The sequence below is a fragment of the Botrytis byssoidea genome (genome assembly GCF_014898295.1).
Source record: "Botrytis byssoidea strain MUCL 94 chromosome Unknown BBYS_017, whole genome shotgun sequence".
NCBI lineage: Eukaryota > Fungi > Ascomycota > Leotiomycetes > Helotiales > Sclerotiniaceae > Botrytis > Botrytis byssoidea.
This window is the reverse complement of record NW_024065858.1, coordinates 401,001-425,938: the sequence shown is the minus strand read 5'-3', so window position 1 is coordinate 425,938 and position 24,938 is coordinate 401,001. Positions and strand designations below refer to the sequence as shown.

General features: G+C 42.5%; 7 protein-coding genes across 7 annotated transcripts; 5 read left to right on the top strand and 2 right to left on the bottom strand.

Annotated features, from left to right (window-relative positions):
• Positions 1-44: 44 nt before the first annotated feature.
• EAE97_008195 (uncharacterized protein) lies at positions 45-4,476 on the bottom strand (the record flags this gene model as incomplete). Its single annotated transcript, XM_038878709.1, has 2 exons — positions 45-3,938; positions 4,054-4,476. The coding sequence occupies 2 exons, from the start codon at positions 4,474-4,476 to the stop codon at positions 45-47; spliced, it is 4,317 nt and encodes a 1,438-aa protein (XP_038730389.1).
• A 2,626-nt stretch (positions 4,477-7,102) lies between these two features.
• EAE97_008194 (uncharacterized protein) lies at positions 7,103-7,734 on the top strand (the record flags this gene model as incomplete). Its single annotated transcript, XM_038878708.1, has 3 exons — positions 7,103-7,168; positions 7,233-7,613; positions 7,690-7,734. 3 exons carry the CDS (start codon positions 7,103-7,105, stop codon positions 7,732-7,734), a joined length of 492 nt encoding a protein of 163 aa, XP_038730388.1.
• A 457-nt stretch (positions 7,735-8,191) lies between these two features.
• On the top strand, positions 8,192-10,028 carry EAE97_008193 (uncharacterized protein; the record flags this gene model as incomplete). The annotated part of the gene is made up of 2 exons (XM_038878707.1): positions 8,192-8,644; positions 8,694-10,028. 2 exons carry the CDS (start codon positions 8,192-8,194, stop codon positions 10,026-10,028), a joined length of 1,788 nt encoding a protein of 595 aa, XP_038730387.1.
• Positions 10,029-12,160: 2,132 nt separating this feature from the next.
• On the top strand, positions 12,161-14,250 carry EAE97_008192 (uncharacterized protein). Its single transcript, XM_038878706.1, has 3 exons — positions 12,161-12,720; positions 12,842-13,101; positions 13,167-14,250. Exons 1-3 carry the CDS (start codon positions 12,399-12,401, stop codon positions 13,794-13,796), a joined length of 1,212 nt encoding a protein of 403 aa, XP_038730386.1. The 5' UTR covers positions 12,161-12,398; the 3' UTR covers positions 13,797-14,250.
• Positions 14,251-15,062: 812 nt separating this feature from the next.
• On the top strand, positions 15,063-16,941 carry EAE97_008191 (uncharacterized protein). The gene is made up of 3 exons (XM_038878705.1): positions 15,063-15,382; positions 15,434-16,195; positions 16,267-16,941. The coding sequence occupies exons 2-3, from the start codon at positions 16,164-16,166 to the stop codon at positions 16,682-16,684; spliced, it is 450 nt and encodes a 149-aa protein (XP_038730385.1). The 5' UTR covers positions 15,063-15,382; positions 15,434-16,163; the 3' UTR covers positions 16,685-16,941.
• A 1,109-nt stretch (positions 16,942-18,050) lies between these two features.
• Positions 18,051-19,941, bottom strand: EAE97_008190 (uncharacterized protein; the record flags this gene model as incomplete). Its single annotated transcript, XM_038878704.1, has 6 exons — positions 18,051-18,342; positions 18,414-18,647; positions 18,727-19,393; positions 19,443-19,510; positions 19,560-19,834; positions 19,888-19,941. The coding sequence occupies 6 exons, from the start codon at positions 19,939-19,941 to the stop codon at positions 18,051-18,053; spliced, it is 1,590 nt and encodes a 529-aa protein (XP_038730384.1).
• Positions 19,942-20,462: 521 nt separating this feature from the next.
• On the top strand, positions 20,463-23,382 carry EAE97_008189 (uncharacterized protein). The gene is made up of 3 exons (XM_038878703.1): positions 20,463-20,813; positions 20,861-21,611; positions 21,666-23,382. The coding sequence occupies exons 1-3, from the start codon at positions 20,644-20,646 to the stop codon at positions 22,290-22,292; spliced, it is 1,548 nt and encodes a 515-aa protein (XP_038730383.1). The 5' UTR covers positions 20,463-20,643; the 3' UTR covers positions 22,293-23,382.
• Positions 23,383-24,938: the final 1,556 nt, after the last annotated feature.

Sequence of the window (24,938 nt, the reverse complement as noted above, 5' to 3'; positions counted from 1 at the left end):
AAAGGTTGTCTTGGTATTTTACCATATTTATAGAACATGGTGTATCAAGCACCGACTGTTTGAAGAGTAGGACTTGGTAGCCGCTCGTTCGAATCGATGTGTTCAATGTCGTGCTGTAGATTCGGTTCAACTAGCGAATGCTCATCAAACTCGGCTACACGAGGTGAGGGATCTGGTGTGTAGAATTTTGTTCTGTCATTGCTACTTGAATCTTCGTCTTCGTTTTCGTCTTCGACTGGGGGCAAAGGGCTTCGTCGGCCGTCAGACATACTTACTGCCGCTTCGTCGTCGTCATCTACAGTGACAGCAAGGTTTGGAGGTCTGTCTGAGTGCTGGGAGGAATATTTCCTATGCAATTCCCGGAAACTCCTGGCAGTCGCTGTACTTGTGCTTGCAGCTGAATTGTGGCGCTGATGAAACTCAATTGGTTCAGCAAGTATGGAGTGGAAGTCGTCATCGATAGTAGCAGGCGATGTTGCTTCAGAGTCTTCCTTGTGAGGCTGTTTACGAAGACGTATGCGTTCTTCTGGTGACATGCTTTGGAGTTCCGTCCCGAATGTGATGACTGAAGCCTTTTTGCCATGTACAACGAAGCTTCCAGAACCACGAGAGAGTATGTCATCTGTAGTACCTTCATCTGACATACCAGCGCTCGAATTCGAGTCCCTGCCTCTTCGACTACGGTGATGCGATGGAACATGCGCCTCGCGTAAGGTTTGATGAATACTGCGACGAATTTTGCCTTTGCCAAACTTGTCCTTGTCGGCTGACTGCTCTTTCTCTTCGCTCGCCATGTCCGAATCGACCAATCCAGCTTGTTCAAGAACAGATTGCTCCGCAGCATCGAGATTTGGATCCGAAGGTTTAGAGCTCAAGGTTGGAGCTTGATTCAAACTTGAACGAGATGGCGTCGTGGCAAGACTGGGACTTGGGGGTACGACACTGGAAACTGAAGGTTTACGCGTAGCCTGTTCGTTGATGGCCAAAGGTGGAAGTTCCCAAGATGCTTGAGCTTTGTGCATCGAATATGGTGCTGCTTGAAATATGTCATCCATCGTGTTTTCTCTGTCTGCTGACGATGAAAGCGATGGACCGGACGTAGAAGGTCGAGTCATGGAGTCTAATGTAGGTGACTTTGGCGTGCCTTGCGGCGCTAAGCTACTTGCCTTGGATTGCAAACGGTTCAAAGCAGATCGTGCGGACATTGGTGTATCTCCATTTGAATCTGTCTTTTGCGCCAAATCTCCTTCCATGTTTTTTTCTTCGTCAAGATCCAAGATCAAAATATCCCTGTGACACTTCAACCGCCAAATTTCCATTCTACCCCATTTCAGTTGAGCAGCCATGCGAGCTGCAGCTGACAAAACTTGCTCTCTCGTCTTTTGTTGAACTGGGGCTAGGATTTGTAAATGACGAGCATTTCGAAGTTGAGAATCCAACTGTTTCACTGCAACGGTAAGCTTTTCCTCGGCTTCAACCACTTTTTGTAGCATAATTTGGCGACGTGCTGCCAAGATATCGTCCTGCATTTTGTTGTCAATCTTTCCACTGACTATTGAAACTTCACCCGAAGGTGTCTGAATAAACTTGGTAGAATCGTTTGCACTATCGAGTCGACGGATACCTCGATTGCGTTGTCCTTCGTAGTTGCCCCCAACCACACCACGCATACGCACTCCAGCAGTCCTAAACGCTGCGGCATAGTTGAGCTTAGCCAGCCAATCGTTCATCTCATCTTCATTATCGGCCAAGAAAGTCTCCTCAAAACCTCCATGGCGCACAAAGACGAAAGCGTGCTTGTGCTTCTTGTAGGTAGAATCTACTAGAGCGACTGCATCATCGGTTGACATTAATGCATCAGGTTTGAACTGTTCTAGTGGAGGCTTGAAAATGACAGGCGTGCCATCGTGGCCTTGTTTGATATGCGTCTCGTGCTGATGCATCAAGCTTTTGATCCACGCAGTATTTCGAAAAAAGTACAATTGAGCACCAGTTAAGATAGCTCCCCACTCCTGCCACGGAGAGCGAGTCTTCTTCTTCTTTGCATCTTTTCGCCATAATAAACCAACCTTGGTAATTTTGATATCCACGATACCGGCTTGTGCTTCCTCAGGGTTTGTAACAGTCTTTTCCGACATGAAGGCATCTGGTCGTGATCTGGCCGAAACAATCTGTAAAACACCCGTCTTGAAGAACGTCTTTTGTAAATTTTGTAGATTCAAACACGGTGCAGTGCCGAGATAACTATAATGTTCGTCAAGATGCATGACATCCTTTAGATTGGGCCGCAGAGTATCCAGTTTGCTATCGAGAATCAAAGTATAAGGGTCAACAGGTTCCTTCGAGGGACGTTTGTTAGGATCGCCACCTCCCCGAAGCATCTTTGACTTCTTTTTCATTTTGTGGGGTATTATTCTCTCGCCATTGATATCTAGGTCATCCTCCACGTGGATAAAGGGTGTATATGAAATGTTATCATAGAAGCATTCCAGAATTTCGTCAAAGATTCCTTCGCCGTGGGTGTTCTTGATGTAGTCTGCCTTTGTCATTTTATGTTTGTTATTTTTGTTGAATACATCTGTATGTAGAATAAGAAGTGAAAATGCGATAAAGTAGGCTTGGTCAGGAGATGCATAGATGCCAGGATTGCACTCATGATACCTGTTTGCAAAACCTTGCAAACATCTATCGATCTGCTGTGTCTCTTTTGGGAGCTCCACTTCCATGAGCAACTTTCGAATGGCCATGTCCATAGGATCTCCAAAGAACCCAAATCCTCTCATATAGCTACGAAGAACGGCCTGAGAGAAAGAGTCCGTTCCTTTCGACAATACGCTAGCTACAACACCTCGACTAACTGCCTCTTCAAGCCTGACTAAATAATTAGCTGGTGTGTCATCATCGTATCGTTCCGGTAGAATGATAGCCTCTTCTCGGTTCAATTGCATAGAATTGTTCTTCGAAGTATTGGAAGCAGGGGTGGTAGGTCCAGAACTATTTCCCGGTTCGGGATTCTGGCGCAATCGAGCTGTAAGATTGAATAAATCGCCAAAGCTTTTCCTGCCAGTGGATGTAGAAGTCCTGGTCGATGGTAACGTCGGTGTCGGTAAAGAGTCTTCATTTGGTGCATTTCTCAGTGAGCTCAAAGTGGAGGAACGACCGCGCAGCGTTAATCTCGAACGGGTGGGTGACGATCTCGAAGATGACGCAGTGGAACCTTGTCGTAATAAGGGAGTGTTTGGCCGACCTAGACCCGACGATGTCTTCATCAAAGCAGTGGGAGAGGAAGGGGTGTGAGTCGGAGACGGTGGGAATGGAGAATGAGAGCCTTGCGGCGTCAGGTCGTCCGATGATTTGGGGGTTATGGCCCGAGCCGAGTCGGGCGAAGGAGCAGTGGGGTATCTCGTAACAGAAAGCGAATTCGAAGCATCGTTTTGCGCGGACTTTTGTGGAAGATGGCTCAGATCGAATAATGGAGCAGGCTTCTTCCGACGAGGAAGACGAAAGAAGGTTGTTGTTGTTTGGACAGTGTGCGTAGTTGTCGTGGTCGTTGCATATACTCCATGCTCGCCCGAGCTTGCATCTGACCTTGAAGATTCCGAAAGTCTATTTACTGGCAGAGCCAATGCCGAGGACGCTTCGTCTCCATATGCAGGAGGTGAGCCACCATTGCCATGGGTCATTGGGCGATTGGGTTCGTCAAAAGTAACACGGCTCTTATTGCTCGGTCCCGACTCTGACATTGTCTTTCTTCGCTCTTTCTTAGAGAGCATTTCAATATCCGATGTATCTTCTGGTTGTGATGGCGGTTGCTCTTGTTGCTTCGCTCGATTGTTATTCACCGCCGTCGATTTGGTACGGCCGGGAAGTCTAACCCGCGACTTTTTCTTCATTGGGCGTCCTCCATTGAAATCCATGGTTGGAGCCGTGGTGATAATCTCTGGGGCTGGTATACTGTCAGCACTACGCCAAGAAGGTAGACCTAGCAAGCAATTGTTCAGTTCAAATTAAATTGTTGCACAAATTAAATGCCTCGAAATGTTGAGGAGTGACATCAAATGGAAAAAAATACTTGCGCTGAGGGATTGGAGGAGCATCTTCCGCTATTGAACTCTGAGCCTGTAATCGCGACCTTGTGGACAATTGTGAGTCGGAAGCATGTCGAAACCTTAACATAGAGAAGCGACGATGTTTCGAAGTTTCCTCCTGTATCGGTGGTGATCCCGATCGCTGAAGCGCAGCAGGATAATCTGTGGCAGGTCTAACTAACATGGGTAACGATGTCATTGTTCCTGGTTCTGCGGCATTTGAAGGGAAATCTCCAGGCGAAGGACGTCGTGGCATTTGTTCACTCGCTCTGCCATCTGGAAGTTCGGTATCGAGAATTGGATTTAGAGTGTTTGAATCGACGGGAAAGAAGCTATGTCGTCGCATTTCAGCATCGCTGGCAGCAGCACGACGACGTAGTAATGGCATTTTGGAGAAACGTCGAACAACATTGATCCTACCCCGAGGGATAATTAGGAAGCAAGGTGAGTATTCTTGTTTCAGCTGCAGAGAAAAAAAATCACATTTGCAAATGGAGTGTAGGATTGAATTGGTGATGGGGTGTTTGAAGAGTTGTGTGTATCCCTTCGTATGAGGCTGATCTGGTAGGGAAGAGATGCTTGGGAAAGTAGGAGAGTCGTAACAAGTGGATAAGAGGGAAAGGACTAAACGGGGTTCTGAGGTTCTGGACTGGGGGGGTAATTGGTGGTTGGTGGACAATGGGGAGTGGGCATAATAGGTCGAGAAAAAGTAAATATGGAAGAGAGAGAGAGAGAGAGAGAGAGAGAGAGAGTGAGTGAGAGAGAGGAGAGGAGAGGAGAGGGAAAAACCCAAAAGTACGAGTGAACAAATCAAATCAATTTTAACGAATCGTATAAGTTAAAATTCAAAATGCAATAGCAAATGCACAATGAGGCGTAATAAAAGCTTGGTAGGTAATAAGTAAGGTAGGCAAGAGGAAAAAAGGCATGGGATGGGATGGGATCAATAATTTACAAATTCTATTTATGAGTAACTAAGTTTTATCTATCTAGTTATTACACTTATTACACTTATTACACTTATTACACTTATTACACTTATTACACTTATTACTACCTAGGTAGTTATTGACTATTAATACTAACAAGTACGAAGCAGGACGACTGAAAATCCCTCCCACACCTTGGACCTTTTTTTTCTTTCCCTTCCCCTGAGCCCGAGGTGAATGACGCAAACATGGTTGGGTTCAAGAATGAAAAGAATCCATTAGGGTCACATTGAGGGTCATTTATTATAATGCATGAGAGACTTATCAAGATTTGGAAGACAGTGTGAGTACTAGGTATACTATACTATCTATTTATTAGTAGTTGTTACCTAGTATATCTCACTGCACTGTTGTGTTGCTGAATGTCCTGACTGCATTTTACTAGGGATAAATAAAACACAAATCACATCAAACGTCAAAGATCAAATATCAAATATCAAATATCAGATACCAAACAAACTTCCAAATCAAATCGATACCCAGAACTCGTGTTTACAAATAACCGTATTTTTAGTATTCCTATATACGGGCCTATCTACCTTGCTACCTACCTACCTAGTAGTCCTTTCTGCCATTCGCGTGTGAAGCTTCTTTGGTAAAAGGTTAAAACTCATCCACCATCATACCATACCATGCATTGAAGATGCAGACGAAGATGTTAGGGCTGTCTGTGTGCTATCCATGTGCTATGAGAAAGAGGAAAAAACTGCAAGTATCGCACATCTCCCCCCAATCCTTCACCAAACCACCATGATCATTTCCCCCTTTCGACCAAAAAAAGATTTACACTTTGGAGAATACTCTGAAACATATAAACCTACCTTTTGCAATACCCCATATGATGAGATGAACGTAAAGATTACCCTCTGGTCCAAGTGGTTGCTTATATGGATCAATAAAATTTGATGCTTCCACAATGCAATTTCCTGGACATGGGCAAATCCGATAGCGATTCCTACAAGGTAAGGTACCTAGTCGTCGTCGGGATGCCAGCGAGCCAGTGAGCCAGTGAGCCAGTGAGCCAGTGCATGGGATGGGATGGGGCCAACCGTTTTTCTAGAAGACTCAAGCAGGCGGTCGGCCTTATTTTTAGCTCATGCTGCGTTAGGCTTGAGCTGTCCTTGACTTGCCCTTCTATTTTGGATGGTGGAATGTTCTAAAGCGTTGAATGATCTGCATGGTGGGAGGGGGAAAAAAACCCCCCCCTAATGAACCGTTGGAATTGGGATCCCTCGTGGGAAAAAAGTGACGCTGACGCTCATACATTTGGAGAGGTCTCGTCAAAGGCACGTCTGAGGGACATCTGAGGGCCATCTGAGAGACACCTGAGAAGGATTGATCTTTTCGTCGTCACCATTTACGACAACGTACATTCTTCCTACATCAGCCCAGCCACTCTTTGACGATCCATGGATAAGCTGCTTGCCCCTCTCTTGCTCTGTCGTATGAGATCAGTTCTGTCGTATGAGATGAGAAACGCAAAGAGAGAGGGGCAAGCACCAAACAAGATATCTGTACACTCTACACATGGTATACAAATTCAATGTATCTCTATGCAGATGAAAGACCGGTTATGACCATCCAATTGGCCATATCGATAATTGAATCATCTAGCCACCATCCAAATTCTTCATCAAGATCAAGGTTACCTACCTACAAGGCTACAACGCATTTCTTGGCCCTCCATACAATACACAATATTGATGACCAGAATTTTCTTCCATGCGGTAACCCTTCCCTCAACCAGTCAATATTGCCAACGTATACAGCTGAATATCTGATCTACGTAAGAAGAATCAACAAAGATACGAGATGAATGATAATAGCCCACAAGCGATTTATTGGCAATTGATTCACTGACCGTGAATCCGATTGAAGACGGGTAGATAATTCTGAGTGAATCGCAAACCAATGAACTGCTGCGACAGTGTATTCAGAAAAAAAGCAATTATTGGTATGAAGTAATGAAGTGTCGAGTCTATCATCTCTCAATGTTTCAAATCTATTATTGTAGAGTTCAGTCAGATGCCAAATGAACAATGTATTCGTTCACACGCATCCTCTAAGACAAGGCCCGTTGTCTATGATAAGGTACTACCTGCCTGATATGTAAACCCACCCCCGATGAGCTGATTCACACAGAGGAAATGAATAGCATCACCCCAAGCATTGTCAAGAGAAATCTAGACAATTCGATGAACGACAAATACTACGCGTCACTTCCAAACCATTTCCCACTCCTCGTACACTATACACAATGGCTTCAATGGACAAAGCGCAACCCCTAGATGAAACCACGGATCCAGAGTCGTCTCCAGGTATCACCTCAAACAGCAGATCTACAGTTATATGGGTGGTGTACCCAGTAGATAGTTTTCCTGCGGACGGAACACATCCTATCCAGCAACTTCTCGAATCTTTCGGACCTCAATCGGTGACGAAATTACATAAGGAAACTTCGACGATCATTGGCATAATGTTTTGGACGCTACTTGTGACGCCGTCGGAAGTGAAGATGCTAGAGGAAAGTTCTTTGGTGAGAATTCCAATTACTTTCTTATTGGAGTTTCCAGGTGAGCTATGTACTGATGTAATCTTACCTATATTTACAGGTCATTTCTGTATCGCCGCAGATAAGCTGTAACATATATGAATAGATGATGGGATGAGATGGGATGAGATGGGATGAGATGGGATGCGATAGATGAGATAGATGAGATTCAAACCAAAGTATACTACTAGGTAGGAGTATTACCTAGTAGTATATGTTTGAATAGGTAGGTATGGCTACCAGACAACTTGGCAGTTATAACAATCAGAATCTTACAATAAACACGATATATCAAATTGATACGTTGTTACTATACCGTCTGATATTTGGGTCTTTCAACAACATTACCATCTTTCTGAAATCCATCTTACCAATCATTAGTTCGAGGAACCAGGCAACCTTCTAGGCCTGAATGACATTTTAGTACCATCTATCCACTTCCTAAAATCTTTATTTTATCTCTCCCTCGAATCATCTCAAATATAATTCCAAGCACGACCCACAACCTCACAACCTTCATTGTCTGTTGACAGTTCAATCAATCCCTAAATGCGAAATTAATTATGTCGCAATCTCACTCGACATTATCATTGTTTATACTTCTGGTATCAAGTCTCCTTTGTATCCCGTATGTCGTCGCAGCACCTTGGGCTACGGATGGTCATGCTCACTTGTCACCTGTAACCCCGCGATATCCTCCACAGGAAGAGTCGGGCATTAAATACCGCAATGTGCTCCCCAACTTAAACTGGCTGCGTGATACTGCGATAGAAAAGATCTTCCGTCTTCCCCCAAAGGTCGCAAAGAAACCCCATCTACCAGGGAGTGTGTCGCGACCGTCCAATATCCAACTCCCAGCGACTTTACTTGCAAAATATGGCGGCGATAAGGTACTTCGATTCAATCTCACAACACCAGCGGAGGAACAAGCTTTGGCAGAAGCTGCAGAAACACTTTTCCTAGATGTGTGGGAGTTCACAAGTAACTGGGCGGATATCCATCTGAGAGAAGATGATGTACGTGAAACAATCTTTACTGTTGTCGAAGTGCTAACTGATGAAAAAGATTCCCTCCTTACTCGGCCTTTTGCCGAAATCTCTACAGACTTCATACTCTTATCTAATGCCTGACTTGGCGAAGAGTATTTATCAATCGTATCCATCGACGGCATATGCTGATGTAGCTTTTCCCTCGAAACATGTTGAAAGGGCATTCACCCCAGCTTTGAGAACTAGCACTGTCGATGGGATGGACAACGTATTCTTTCAAAACTATCAACCACTATCCGTCATTGTACCATGGATGCGCCTTATGTCTTCCATGTTCTCAACACACGTTCGAATGATTAGCATTGGAACTTCTTACGAAGGTCGCGACATCCCAGCTTTAAGGATTGGCGTATCGCCAAATCTACCTTCGGAGAATCTTAAGCCACGACAAACTATCATTTTATCCGGTGGATTCCATGCTCGAGAATGGATATCTGTGAGCTCCGTTACATACACTGCCTGGTCTTTGATTACTTCTTATGGGAAATCGCCTGCTATCACAAAGCTTCTACAAGAATTCGACTTTGTCCTCATTCCTGCTATTAATGTGGATGGATATGTGTACACTTGGGAGAACGACCGTTTATGGCGCAAGAATAGACAACAAACCAATCTTCGATTCTGTCGAGGTGTTGATCTAGACCGTGGGTTCGGTTTTGAATGGGGTGCATCGACTCAAAGTAATCCTTGTTCCGAAAGTTACCCAGGGGATGCACCTTTCCAGGCTGTTGAATCCCATCGATTTGCACAATGGGCTAAGAATGAGACGGAGAACAATAATGTCCTTTTTGTTGGTTTCTTGGATTTACATTCATACTCTCAACAAGTTTTATATCCTTATTCTTATTCTTGCTTGGCCGACCCACCTAGTCTGGAAAATTTGGAAGAACTTGGTATGGGACTTGCAAAGGCTATTAGAATTTCTAGTGGCGAACAATATACTGTTGCTTCCGCTTGTGAAGGTGCCGTTTCCTCGAGAATACCAGGCCACTTATCGACAAGCCGAATGGAAAATGGAGGTGGTTCCGCTATCGATTGGTTTTATCACGAACTACGCGTGCGATACAGTTATCAAATTAAGCTCCGAGATACTGGAAGCTATGGGTTTTTACTCCCCAAGGAAAACATTATTCCGACGGGAGAAGAAGTATTCAATGTGATCAAATACTTTGGAGACTTTCTTCTTGGCGATAAAGGGATTGAGAAATCAATGTCTTCAGAAGAGGCATTGGTTACGGAACCAGTTACGCCTGATTTACCCCTGGGAGTTATGGAAGAATCGGGTATCCCGGATGAATTGGCAGATGAATTTGAAGATGTCAATTGGGAGTTGAAGCGCAAGCGGAAGTAGAGGAGATAGATTGATATGCACATTAATGTTATGTTGATGTTGTTGATGTTGATGTGGATGTTTATAGGCGTAATGAGAATCAGGTAATACCTCATGGATGAGGCGCTAATGGGTTCATGTTAAAGTAATGGCGTTCTTGTCGTTGTGTGGATGGATATATTGAGGTGGTTAGCTACCTGGGTAGGTAGGTAGTGTATGAGGGTTGTTTGCGAGAGTAGTTTACGAGAGTAGGTACTTGATAATTGAACTTATAATGAATGAATGAATGAATGGTGTTGTTTGATTGTGTTATGTGTTGTGTGTGTATGTGGGGGGGACAATGTGAATGTGTTTAAATGGATATAGTGATGGTAGATTTTGAGATTGAGAGATTGAGAAGCTTAATGTATGGGTGGATGAGTGGGTAGGTATATGAGAGTCTATTTGAATCTTTGATTTTGGGATGGATAAATGGATTATTGGATGAATTTGGGATGGATGAATTACCTCGTCTCTACGAGGGCGTGTTTTTATTGAGGGCCCAGATCTGTGCGTAAGCTCTTTCTATATTCAAAATCATCTACTTTAGAATTCAATATTAAATTAATTTGGTATTATTATATATTCAAAATTTCTAATAAAAATAAAATCTAATGAAAATTATTATAATACATTTTTAAAATTTTTATTAAATCTTTCAATTAATTTAAAATATATAATATATTATTGATACTTGAAATTACTATAGAAAATAATACTTATTTTATAAATCAAAATTATATATAAAATTTATTAGTATATATCCAATCGAATATTAAAGAATAATCAATTAAATCTCTGTGTATATTTTGAATTTCAAAGTTTTATAACGATTTTTTGAATTATTATCTATTTATAAAAGTAGTAAATAAAGCATAGTTTTTGGTGAGAAAAGTCACTTAAATCTAAATCGAGCCTTCAATAAAAACACGCCCTCGTACAAAGTACGGATATACTGTAGTATAGACAATGTTTATATGAAGCAAAGCATGTATAGTGTAAGTAAGTGTACGCTTTCTTGATGAATGAATGTTATGCCGATGCCGATTCTCGAATCCACTTCTTCCTGTGCTGTCCTGCTCTGATGAATGTTAAGCCGATTCCGATTCCCGATTCCCGATTCTCAAGTTTGGAGTTCGAGTTTTGAGTTCGAGTTTAGAGTTTGGAGTTTGGAGTCCACTTCTTTGCATTGCATTTGCAGTGCATTTGCAGAATATATGATATGATATGATTCCGAGTTTCCGATCCTGGTGGGTGTGCTTTGGAGGATGGGATGGGATGGGATGGTGGAGGAGGTGAGGATGGGAAGTTTAATAAGAGGGGTGCTCGAGGGGTATATACAGGTGTATAGGTAGGTGTATTGTACCGATATACAGTAGATACATTTAGCTAAAGGCAAAAGAGAGAATTTTATAGTATGGGATACTTGGGATTATTGATTTAGTGGAAACTGATTGGTTTTTTCTTGATATCTGAGGATCTGGGGATTTGGTGGTTGTTGTTGTTGTTGTTGTTGTTGTTGTTGTTTTTGGGAAGAGGTGTGAAGGAGAAGAGGGAGAAGAGGATGAGGTTTGCTGTATTGGAGATGGGGCAATAATATTGAGGATGGGAGATTAGAACCTCGAGGGGAAGGGTGATACTAGGTAGGTATAGTATCGTTATTTGTTACTCTTTAGAAAATAGAGATTCGGAGTTGATTTCATGAGTAATCAATAGTAGACAGATAGTTAATACTACCAGTGAGATATGCAAGACTACCCGTGGACCTACATAATCCCGAAACCTTAAAAATAAGGACATCCTACGTAGGTATGTGATCAAGAGGTTTGAAGGATAATAGGATATCTTTTTCGGGGTCCAAAAATTGCGGGTCTGGAAATTTACCTAGTACCTTTTATACGCAGCGTGGAGAGCTTTTCCTGCGCGTATTAACGTCATACGATGAGTAAGTGCATGAGAGCCGGTGGACGATAGATGTCGTGGTTATTACCTACCTAGGACTGGTGGACCTCGGGACCGTTGATCCCGTTGAAGCCGTGAAGCCTTGGTTGGTTTGATGCGGGGTAGGTTGCTCCGAAGTGCGAGGGCGTGGGAGGTATATGTAGGTAGGTATGTTTGGGATTATCGGATGTTGTTTCGTTACTTTCTTCTGTGGTTACTAGCGATTTGATTACTGGCCTTCATAGTTTGCTGGTTGGAAGTTGGATTCATCAATTGATTCATTGGGTTTCTTGAATTGGACGGCGGGCTCTAAGATTATCTACTTTCTTATCTGATATACCTCATCCTATCTCCATCAAATAACTCATCACACCCCTCAAATCACATTACATCACATCACCTCAAATCAACATGTCTCCCCAACCCTTCCAAATCTCCGTCCCCCAAGCCAAAATCGACACGCTCAAAACCAAGCTTTCCCTCGCCGAATTCCCCGACGAACTCGAGAATGCTGAATGGGATATGGGTGCTCCGTTGTCCGATGTGAAGCGGCTGGCGAAAGCGTGGGAGCAATGGGATTGGAGAGTTGCAGAAGAAAATCTCAATAAGAAGCTGGAGGGAGCTCAGTTTACGACGGGTGTCGAGGTCGATGGCTTTGGGGAATTGGATGTGCATTTTTTGTGGCAGAAGAGTGAGGTGAAGGGGGCGGTGCCGTTGCTTTTTGTTCATGGGTGTGCGTGATTCTCTTTCTTTTCTTTTCTTTTCTTTTCTTTTCTTTAGGGCGTGGGGTTGAGGACTGGTGAAGAGTGTTTGGGAGGGAGAAGCGGTGAATGCTAAAGTGAATGTATCAATAGGGCCAGGATCATTCTTGGAAGCTGTCCAGCTTCTTCCACTTCTTCAACAACCAGGAGGTCCAGCATTCCACATTGTTGCCCCTTCACTTCCCAATTATGGATTTAGCGAAGGAGTCAAGAAACGTGGATTTGCTGTAGCTCAGTATGCGGAAACTTGTCATAAATTGATGTTGCAATTGGGTTATGATGAGTATGTTACGCAGGGTGGAGATTGGGGTATGTTTATCACGAGAGCTATCGGGAAATTGTATCCTAAACATGTGAGTGTTCTGTCTTGGATTCTGGGTACATTCGGCATGTCTATAAAGATATTAACATCACACAGTGCAAAGCAAGCCATATCAACATGGTCATAGGAAAACCTCCCACCGACCAAGAGGCATCCACTTCCTATTCACAGGCCGAGCTAGAGGGACTCGCTCGAACCAAATGGTTCGAGGAGGAAGGCCGTGGATACTTTTTGGAACAATCTACCAAGCCGCAAACACTCGCCTACGCACTGCACGATTCCCCCGTCGCATTGCTCGCGTGGATTTATGAGAAACTTCACGATTGGACGGATGCGTATCCGTGGACCGACGATCAAATCCTCACCTGGATATCTATCTATCAATTTTCGCGGGCGGGCCCCGGAGCCGCTCATAGAATTTACTATGAATTCAAGCATACGGAGCCTGGGGAGAGAAAAATGTCGATGGATGATGCGAGTATTTATATTGGGGAGGTGAAATTGGGATTGACGTTTAATCCGAAGGAGTTGATCGTGGTGCCGAAGGCGTGGGGGAGAAAGTTGGGAGATGTGGTTTTTGAAAGTGATAATTCGAAAGAGGGGGGAGGGCATTTCTATGCGTATGAGAAGCCGGAGTTGTTGGCCAGGGATATGAGAGCTATGTTTGGGAAGGGGGGTGGAGCGTTTGGGGTGGTGAAGGGGAAGAATGGATATGATGAGATTTGAGGGAGGTTTGAGAGAGGTCTGAGGGGGGAATTGAGAGATGAGAATGATGAATTGTTGGCCAGTGAGTATATATCATATGGCCTAGGAATAGTGACTATCACATTACATTACATTGCAGTGCAGAGCGACACTTCCATATAAAACCCAAATGGATTACTATTACAAAGGTAGTAATCATATACATACTCTTTCTGGAAGCGAAAGTACTAGGTAATCAGTGTAGAAGTGAAAGTCTATATACCTTCCTATTTTCTACCCACCAATAGATATGATCTCTCGTTTGAATCTTCATATCCCATCTCATACCCTCCTACTCCTCCTTACTAAGTTCTAACCCACTTTTCCCATTAAATCGAATCTCAATATCTTGTAATTTAGATTTCATATCTTGTATTTAATCTTTCGGTATTTTTTCGCTAGTTAGTTCTCTTCTCCCTCATTTTATATCTAACTCTATATTTCCCTCACTAAAATTGTAAAATAAATATATAAACATATAAACATATAAACATATAAACATATAAACATATAAACACACCTTCCTACCCCTCCTTACTAACCACCTACCCCCATCCTGTACCAGTAATCTTAAGATCTTAAAGAAGATATATATATATGGATGGATGGATGGATGGATAGAAAAGATGAGATGAGACGAGATGATCATATTTCCTAGCGAAGTAGAGGAGAAAGGGAAAGGGAAGAAAGGAAAGTGGAAGGGGTGGTATGGTATGGTTTTTTAGTATGGGATTATGTGGTGAAAAGGGTTAAGGAGGGTGGAGAAAGGGAAGAAAAGGGAAAATAGGAGATGAGAAGGTAGTGTAAAGCGTAATTTACGTGCTATATTTATGCGTGTATGTGTGTATTAAGATACAGAATTGGGAATTGGGGTTTGGGAATTGGGATTTGAGAGAGGATCTTGGAGTGAATGTAGGAGTGATTATTGCTTGATATTTGCTATTGTCATATGTATATAAATCTAATATTGTAATGGATGGAGAGGATGGTGTAGTGTGCAGGATTCGTTGGAAAAGAGGTTGAAATATTGAAATAGATGGATGGGTAGGTAGACGACGGGGTGTTGGGGATATTGTTTGGAAACGAAGAGAAGGGGGAGAGGAGGGAGGAATGGCATTGAGATTGAGATTGAGATTGAGATTGAGATTGAGATATTGATTATCAAATGTTGAGACTGTATGAGTTTATATATTTATATATAATGAGTTGGTTGTCTTAATACTGATTTGATAGATAAACTCATTGTATGCTCTTGTGGAACCGGAAAGGCAGGAAGGGGAAGGAAGGGATTGATACCCGATGGTTTGGTTCAGCATGGAGTAGGTAAGCATAATATATGCAATCACCACGATTCCCATTCTAAGTTGCCAATACATACATTCCCAACAACGGAAGGCTAATCCCATGTCGACAGAGCAAACTAAACTCCAATGATAAGATATTTCATAGACATGACGTGCTCATTCATCATTCACTTGATTGATTACTCAACACCCAACTTACCTACTAGATACGCTAATCTAGTACCTATCAAATGATAATACATTATTTATACGGATATGAAAGAAGTGAGTATAAATTCACGCATTCCCTTCCTCTCTTCTTATCCCATTTCTCAGTTAGCACCCCGTCTCCGAGGGAGAATGTCCGGTCGTGGTGGGATATGCTCGGATTGTGAGTGAAGTAAGTGATACGGAGTGAGATATGGTGTGTCTCGCCGATTGATGGATGCCGGATGACCAAGATGCTTACTTCTCATCGTACCTGATTTACCACGCACGCATGTTTACGAGAGCAGAGGTAGGTGGGATTCATATCGTACGGGCGGATGGACGGGGGAATTTTCTATACACATACACATACTCACATACATCTCTACGCATGTGGATGTACTCATGTGTAGATGCATGGCACGAAGTCCGACGACACGGAGGAAAGAAGACACCGCGAGTCGGGGCGCGGAGGAGATATATGTCCGAGGTCTACGATTTTCCTTCTCCACATTCATGGTTTGGAGCTTGGAAGGTCTGTGTTTCGATGAAGATCGAAGGTCTTTGGACTTTGGAATGATCTATTGATTTCTAATACGTTTGCCTAGGTGGATGTGGATGCGGATGCGGTTTGGTTTGAGTGGATTTTTTGAGCTTGGGTTTGTTTATATTGTGAGGGGACTTGCTGTTTTTGTTGAGGAAAGCAAGAAGAGGAAAGTACAGTTTCTCTAACTAATCAATTCGTTCAATTTACCATTTTTGAAGAGGATTTATACACCTATAACTCGATTTCTATAATTCGATACATTTTCCAAACGAAACAACACATATCTCAAAAGATTCAAATCGATCCAGAAAAATGGTTACCATCACTCTCGATGCCGATTACGGGTATGTACATAGATTTTCTCTCCCTGCATCTTCCACCTCCATCTACCATGCCACTAACACCTACGTCCCAGCTACGTAATCCTCGCCGCGACCTCCACCTTCGTCCTTAACTTCTGGCACGGCATCAACACCGCTTCCTACCGCAAAGCCGCCAAAATCGACTATCCAGCCGCCTATGCTCCCTCCTCCCGTACTGACACCGCAGCACATCAATTCAACTGCGCGCAGCGCGCACATGCGAATTTCACAGAAAACCACTCGGTAGCGGTGGCGGCAATGTTGGTTGCTGGATTGGAGTTCCCGCGATCGGCAGCCGTATTGGGCGGTGCGTGGACGGTTAGTAGGTGGATTTATATGACGGGGTATAGTAAGGGGGGTGTGGGTGGAAAGGGAAGATATAAGGGTATTTGGTTTTGGTTGTTTCAGATGGGATTGATCGGGATGTGTGGATTCATGGGAGGAAAGATGGTGCTTGAGGGAAAGTTGTAAGCTGTGAGAGTTCCACGGGTAAATAGAGAAAAGAAGAGGGTATAGATGAAATCGTTGTTGAAAAGTTGGGAGGAAGAGAAGAAGAGAAGGTCTGTATTCAAACGGTCTCGCACTGCGCTGTCCATTTGATACAAAAGCTTTTTCCTGAAATTACAGAAGTAATCCCTCTCCTACTATAGAAAAATCGCATTAAAGCCAATGCTCTCACTACCTACCTACCCACCTATACTAAATACAAATCCCATAGCTACACATCCATACTCAAGACAAACAATACCAAGTATCTAGTGATCCGTGATATCGAATACTAATACTCCTCCTTAAGTCCATTTTCTTAACACGACCACGGTATGTTGAGCTTGAGATATATCATATCATTGATTTTTCATCTACACTATATTCGGTATACATCGGATGAGTCGATATGGTATAGATACCTACCTATATAGCTGTATCTGCATTTACACATTTACCCGTATATTGAAGTCAAGATGAACCTACTGATCAATTCATCTATGGATTTGGAAATTGAGAGAGAGTATTGTGCTATCAATCTCTCCAGGATTCTTCAATTATCACCTCCCTGTGCTGTTGAAACGAAGATAGCATTTGTAGTCTTGATCCTTGATTTTTGATTCTTAATTCTTGTTAGTAAGTAAGTAAGTATGTATATAGGAATGTATAGATAGGGAAGTATAAGTATTTTTTGTTATTGTGTTATAGAATGTTATATTGGTTTATGTGGTATTGCATGTTCACCCGGAGATCTAGAGATTTGGAGAGCTAGAGAAGGAGTTGATGTATTTTAGAGGGGGGGATATTGGATGTTGGATATACTATGTATTATATATTGTGTATTCGGGATTTGTAAGATGGGGAATGGAGATTTGGAAGAGTAGGTGGGTAAGGTTGATGATTGTATTGGACTGGGATTAGATTGGGATTGCATAGTTTTAATTGGTATGTGCTATATGGTTCTTTGAGAGGGGCGAGAGGCGAGAGATATGGGATGTGTGAGAAGTTTAATTGTGAGATGAGGGGAGAGCGGGAGAGCGGGAGAGCGGGAGGGGGGAGATGTGATGGGATTGGAGATTGAAAATTGGGCTTTTTGTAAAACGCGCCTGATGCTACTCCGAAGGTTTTGTGCGAGGGAAAGATAGAGGAGTGGGGGCATACAGAGTGAAATAGATTGAGGAAGAGAGAACTTGAAGGAGATTCAAGTATATCCGTTGATACTCGGTACGTCTTACGATGTTATTATTCAAGAATTCTGATTCTCCTAAGTCTGAATTGTACATCATCTTACTTTTAACCTCTATAGTACCAACATATACGTATCTTATTCCTTTATCTCTCTTCAAGATTCCTACAAACCGACTAACCCCCTAATAATATCCACTACCGGCGGCACAGAAGTCAACGCCAGAGTCACAATCCCAAAGAGACTCATACTCAAACTACTTAAAGCTGCAGCTCTCGGGTCACTAACTAGTAATAATGCAGTAGCTATTGCGCTCGCATTTCCACCCATAGCAACTCCGATGGTGATGTAATCATCAGGGCGAATTTTGAGGAAAGTAAGAAGACGTTGACCAATCAAAACACCGAGAATACCGGACATGATGGCAAGAGCGGCAGCTGCGTTGGTGTTCCCGCCACTTGAGAGAGAAAAAGGTTAGTTTGTTATTGGGTCGATTTGGAAGTTTAAAAAAGAATATAGTTTACTTACAGGTTGGTGGCGGCAGGGGTAGCGAGGGCGAGAGTCAATGAACGCACGGAGAATGAAAGAGAAATTGGAGGGGATATACCGAGAGAGTAGCAGAGAGGGGGATAACCGAATAGTGAAGCGATAGCGAGAACAACACTGGGGATTGTGATAGGAATGAAGTGTGATTTTAATTCGTGGCGGTATTGAAACATGGGAAGAGCGAGGGAGACGATGGAGGCGTCGAGAATGCTATTACTATAGTGAACAAGGTTGTCAGCTGAGATTTCCGGGTTTCGTGGGAGCCAGAGGAGTGTTTCAAGATGGGAGTACTCACAAGATATCACCAGCACCGGGTAGAGGAAGATTTCCTTCTCCATCCCAGTAGGCGATATATTTGGTATTGGTTTTGTAATCTCCTAAGATCTCACCTAGGTTGTTGCCTTTAACAAGTCCCAAGATCCATATACCAAGGATAGTGATGCCAGATGATAGTAAAACAGGGTGTAAAAATTGCTTCCAACGGACTGGGAGGGATTGTGCTGCAAAGTAAGCTAGTACGTTAAAAGTAAGTTGTACTGGCATTGCATAGCCGGTAGCATAGTAAACAGGAATTCCTATGAAAAGGAACATGACGCTGTAGGTGAGTAAATCTAAGTTCCTGTTAATGAACGCCGCCCATACTTGAGCTCGTGTGAGTGGTAATGGCTCTTGTTGAACCTGAGTGGTACTAGAGATAGCTTCTGGCGGTGGACTTTCTGTTTGCGGTGACTCTCGTGGATCTCTAGCATCTCTAATCACAGCTAGCTCTTGTTCCTGTATAGGACTAATTGTGTCGGTTGACGTGAAGTCGGTATTACTCGACACTGCGAGAGGAATAGCATCATTCTCGGCGCCCATTTCTTCCGCCCTTTCAGTGATAGCACGCTTAGTCGAACCTACTAGAACTTGCAGACCGCGAACCAACCAGGCTGTGATGGCGAACATAACCAAGAACCCAACGACTTCAAACAATCAGCAATAGAAAGGTAGATATAGCGTTGCCGAACTCACGGAATACTCCTATGATTTTACCTACTTCTGTAGCAGTGATACTATCACTCAAGGGCAACAGGACGAAACTATCAACCTTTAACATCTGATCTCCTTTATGTAAAGATGATGACTCACGAGGGCGTGAAAAAAAGATTGATGTATCGAAGAGCCCATCCAGCTGGAATATCAATAATTGAGACCAAAGCTCTCGTTCTTTGGTGACCAATAACCAAATCAATAAGATTCAAAATCAAAAATAGCAAAATCAAGCACGCCACAGATGCAGGAAATGAGACTGAACTGAGTCCTATAAGAGCATTGATACCGAAGCATGCTAGAAGAATCAAAACAATGCCAAAAGGGACTTGAATCCAAGCTTTCACATTGCGTCTCCATGATAGTTGAGCTACCTATATTATGTCAATAAAGGTCTTCTCAAAAGCTTAAAGATATCAAAACCCACCAATTTGAGAGCCTCGAATCCATCCGAGATAAATTCTGGGATCTTCGGAGCCATTGTGAATGCCTTCAGATGGCTCTTCAACTTATGTCAATCGAATTGACTCTTCTCATTTCCTTTATACCTGAAGTGTACAAAAGGGTAAAGTTAAACATAAAAAGAGCGAATGAAAATTCTTAGGATACCTAGATAATATGTCTTCATCACGACTGTCTTAACCGAGTGGGAACCCGGAGAGCTCAATCAACCTAGCTTATCTCCCACAATCATGACCTATATCGGAGGAAAATGTATCCTCATGCCTGCCAACCTGGTATCATTGCAATTGTGAGATTGTGAGAAATACGATTATTTCTTCAATGCTTCACATATTTTGGCTCCTCAATCAAGAAAGGTAAAACGACTTCAAAATATTGAATCCTGGTGAATGTAGGTTTTTGCAATGGGACAAATCAGAAAGGAAGTTGTTGTCCGACATCAAATTTGTGGGGTAAATATAAATCTCCAGCATTCACTGGCGATGTAATGTAAACAAACGAATATCACCAATTCAGCACAAAATTGATAATACGCCCCGAGCTCGTGTTCTATACCTTCTCTTTCAGAACTTACTGGTCAATGTTTTCTAGGATCCTGGAACCTTCATCTTTTCAAATCTGCAATAAAATCTTTACATTCTCCTAAAGTCTATAGCTAAATTTAGCCTCAGACGTGCATCAAAACTTTCGAAAGGTTGTGGTACCACGAACTTTGACCATTATGGAAGGCGGCAACCTTGAACTTCTTTTACAGATCCTAGAAGATTATGGCATACCTTTCGATCGCAATGCAATCAAATCCGATTATGCTCGTAGTCCAGCTGCGGTTGAAGCTTGGATTTCAAAATACCTTGGTCCAGAAACACTACTGACCAAGGATGAAGTCGCACTGTGAGTTGGCACCCATATATTCTGCGAATGATGCTAATATAAGATAGACATGGTGTACTGTCACAATCAGGGGATGCAGATAAACTAGCAAATTCACAGAATCCATCGAGTATATCCGATCTGAGTGATGAACAACTCCATACCGCTATTGAGGAATTACAACGATCTACTACCGCGATTGAAAAGCAAAGTGAAGCGCTCCGATCACAACAAAATGCTGTGGCTTTGATTGTCAAAAACAATAAGAAGGTGGGAGTAGCTCGGACAGAAGCAGATGCAAAACAGCTACGGAAATGGGAAGCAGAAAATGGTCAGGTCTCCTCAGCAGTAGAGGAACTGTCTCAAAATTTGATGTATCAGCTCTCAGATTTGGAGCAACAAAACAAAATATCACAATCCGATGCCAAACAGACAGTGGACGAGATTTTCAAGGCGGATGATAGACTATTGACAAGTTTGCAAAAGCTTGCGGAAGAGCTTGATCCTGGATCTTCAGAAGATCATGATACTATTTCAAGGATACGGGATCTTTGTGCGAGGTATATTAAACATACTGTCGACGGAGTTAGGACAAAGCTTGATCGAATATACATTGAAGCTCTTAATGGTAGTGCAGATTCTCAAGATGCAAACAAGCAGGAAGTCGCCGAATTACAAGAAGAGCTCGAATCATTATACTCCGAGGTATTGCCTGTGGCTCAAATGTCTGCCGAACAGCAATATCTGGAACCAGCATTACGGGAAATCGCTGCCAAAGGAGATTCGGGCCAAGATCGAGCTTACCAAGCTTTGAAATACGTAGGTTTCTTTACATTGACAAATAGACATAGATCTCTAACCAATCCATTTTAGATGCAAGAATGCCTTAGTTTTCTCGTCAGGCGTACAGGGATATATGCAGAACACATCGAAGAATATCAGTGTCATCAGATGGCCACTAAATTTGCAATAGAGACCGGAAAGAAAGAGCTTCAAAATCAAGCAGCTTCACAGTCTAGCACATCCATTACACGTCAACGACAAACCTCTCAGGTACAAGCACAATCTCGCAATAATCGCCGACGTTCTTCACTGTTCGAAGAGATGGACGCCGAACAACAATTACTTCGCAATCTGGGCATCACACTTCCAAACGAAAGCGATACTGATGACGCGCGGACGGAATTTCTGGAGAAATCTCTTCAAGAAAGGACAGAGAAACTTAAGAACCACATGGCCAATCTGGAGTCAACAACTGAAACCACCATTTCTTCACATGTGCATAATGCCGATGTCACAATGAAACTTCTTTACAACGCCCTTCAAGCTGATTCAGTATACGGGGAGGTTCAACTACTTGATCCAGATATTGTATCGTCATTTAATACATTTGAGGAGGAAATCAAGAATTTACAGGAAAATCTCGAAGCCGTAAATCTACAAAGGTTACAACTAAAGAATGTTCATAAAGAGCAGCTGATCAAACGTTGGTCAAGGTGACCATCTGTCTGAGCGAGAAAGAGGGAATCGATAGATGGTGTTTCCTTGCAAAGTGGATTAGAATTCGATATTCGAGGAGATACTATCCATTATATCAATCACAATTAAAGACTTCTTAAAGACATTACTCTTAGGTTTCAGATGATCGTGGCAGATGTCACCATCATCACGTGTTTCGATATTGGGAGGGGTGGTATCTTACGATTCAAGCTTGTGGTGGCCATGCAAAAAATTGATCCCGAAATGCAAGGGCAAGCACCACACGTGGCTTACTATAGGCTTCTTACATGCCCGCATGCATGAGAGAGGCTCATTCCAAAGTAATCTTCCCTTGATGAAAAATTTATCATCTTGGCCACTCAAGTCTATCTAAGACACGCATCGAGTCATATATCCGCAGTCATGCACGAGACCTACCAAGATTTTGTATCCGAGATAATCAAGTATTCATAGCCTTTCAATCGTCAAGGGTACCTGCGTGACACTACACCTTAAGAAACAAACAGTATGCATGCAATCCTTCATCCTTAACCATCGTGTTGGAATCTTTTCATGCCCCTGGCGGCTGTGGTGTGGGAGCGAGATTGTATGACACCCAAGCTTTAGACCCTTATCGCTAGGATTGTGGAACACATTGATTTGCAAGAGTAGAGTTTAGAGTTGGATATTATGTTGAGAGGAGAGGGAAATTTATAAGAGAGAAAATACGATTTTTGCAATTCGATATTTGAGAGATGATTTTGTGATTTTGATTGTGGGGTACAGCTGGTATGGATTGGTAATTTGTACCTAATAATTTATTTGATACGCCAACATGAGGTTCACATAAGGCTTATCATTATTAGTCTAACGTAGTACGAGTAGATATAGTAGGTTTCTCGGATCCTCAAGGAGGAATGGATAGGATGCATTTAAATGATGAATAGGGAGCGCTAAGTTGTTTTTTTTGTTTGTGGTTGGGTATTGTTATCGTTTCTTTGATTACTTGTTATTTGTATGATGAATAGATGAATAGATGAATAGATGGGATTGTATGTTGGTTTCTATGTATGTAGGTATGTATGTAGGTATGTATGTAGGTATGTGTGTATATATTTTACACACCCATGGATCTATTCGAGTGGGGATCTGAATTGGTAGGTAGGTGGTAGTTAGGTGGTTGATGGGTGTGGGTGTGGATGGGAATGTAAGATTATATGGTGATGTGTGATGTGTGGTGTGTGTTATGTGCTGGGATGTCCACGGGGTGGTTGTAATAGTATTTTAGTACCAGGTAGGATTAGTATGATAGTGATAGTGATCTGAGCGTGGAATGCAAGTTTGGAGATATTCATGGATGGGTTTGATTTTTGATTTATGAACTATGGATGTATGATTTCGTCATTTAAGGGAGGGGAGGGGAGGGAAGGGAAGTAGGGAAGTGAGTAGTTGAACAGATAGATGCAGGTAGAGATGGGAATAAGATGATGAAATGTGGCTGTGGCTGTGGCTGTGGCTGTGGCTGTGTGTGTGTGTGTGTGTGTGTGTGTGTGTGTGTGATGGATATAGGTATAGGTAGGTGGGTAGGTGGGTAGGTGAGTAGGTGAGTAGCTGGGTAGATAATATATTATGGAAGTGATGGATATTTTACTTGGATGATTTTATATTGGTGTGTAGAAAATTGTAATTTGAGGAGTTTGTTCGCTGAGGATAACTGGAATGGATGTTCAGCAGTTGTGAGTATCTCGAATATTGTGAGGGTCGGGGTAGATGGATCACCGGTAGATGGAGAGATTTTAAAGGTATATAATCGGCGTGGTGTTTATTGTCTACTACGAGTAGGTAGGTAGCTCTAGATAGATTTGTGATAGACTGACTGATCGATTCACAATTTACTACTCCTGAATACCTATTTATATATATATATATATATAACTTTCACAACTTCAGATACAGGCCGACCTAGATTTCCCATGACGATGGTTTGATTCCCGTGGAAATCATTTGATCAGATGACGGGAGAGGAGAGTCAGTGCACATATCCACGGATGGATATGCTTGATATGCTTGATATGTTAAGGTTAGTGCTCGATTGATAATCCACCATCTATCTGTATGATATGCATCATCGGAGTCTGACCGGATGGCCTTGCGGTGGGAGTCATTACTCTTGTGATTTTCTTGTGGAGAGGAGTGAGTTGTGTCTAGATAGATGGGCACGAGCGTTCTTTGGTCGATTGTTGATGGAAGGTAACCTTACTAACTAGGTAGTCGAAGATGAGTGAATCCCATCGTTAGTGTTGTTAGTCGTGCTGGTTTTGAAAGCGCTTACGGAAACGATGGAACAAGTGTGTAGAGTAGAGACTTATCTCGATCGTGAAACGTTATACAAACATTTGGGGGAATGTTGCGGCTTCATATGATATGTTTAATTTTCTAATCCTTCAATCGAGAAGATGTCCAAGGTTAGGTAGCTCTTCGATTGATAAATTAAGTTAATAAATAAATAAACAAGTTAACTAGTTAACTAACTTAAATAAGTAATTAATTAACTAAGGATATTCCTCGAAGAGTTGTAAGCGTGACTGTTATACTTTTATCACGTGTAATTACTAAATTAGCTTAGCTTAGATTAGCTAATCCTGGGCCAATATCTTGGCCCTTGGT

Excerpts from the sequence above, each read along its gene's own strand:
- EAE97_008191 (XM_038878705.1), top strand. The coding sequence starts at position 16,164 with ATGGTTACCATCACTCTCGATGCCGATTACGG. Across the intron at positions 16,196-16,266 it reads ACTCTCGATGCCGATTACGG|CTACGTAATCCTCGCCGCGA; the intron begins GTATGTACATAG and ends CCTACGTCCCAG.
- EAE97_008189 (XM_038878703.1), top strand. The coding sequence starts at position 20,644 with ATGGAAGGCGGCAACCTTGAACTTCTTTTACAGATCCTAGAAGATTAT. Across the intron at positions 20,814-20,860 it reads ACCAAGGATGAAGTCGCACT|ACATGGTGTACTGTCACAAT; the intron begins GTGAGTTGGCAC and ends AATATAAGATAG. Across the intron at positions 21,612-21,665 it reads CTTACCAAGCTTTGAAATAC|ATGCAAGAATGCCTTAGTTT; the intron begins GTAGGTTTCTTT and ends AATCCATTTTAG.
- EAE97_008192 (XM_038878706.1), top strand. The coding sequence starts at position 12,399 with ATGTCTCCCCAACCCTTCCAAATCTCCGTCCCCCAAGCCAAAATCGAC. Across the intron at positions 12,721-12,841 it reads GTTGCTTTTTGTTCATGGGT|GGCCAGGATCATTCTTGGAA; the intron begins GTGCGTGATTCT and ends ATGTATCAATAG. Across the intron at positions 13,102-13,166 it reads GGAAATTGTATCCTAAACAT|TGCAAAGCAAGCCATATCAA; the intron begins GTGAGTGTTCTG and ends AACATCACACAG.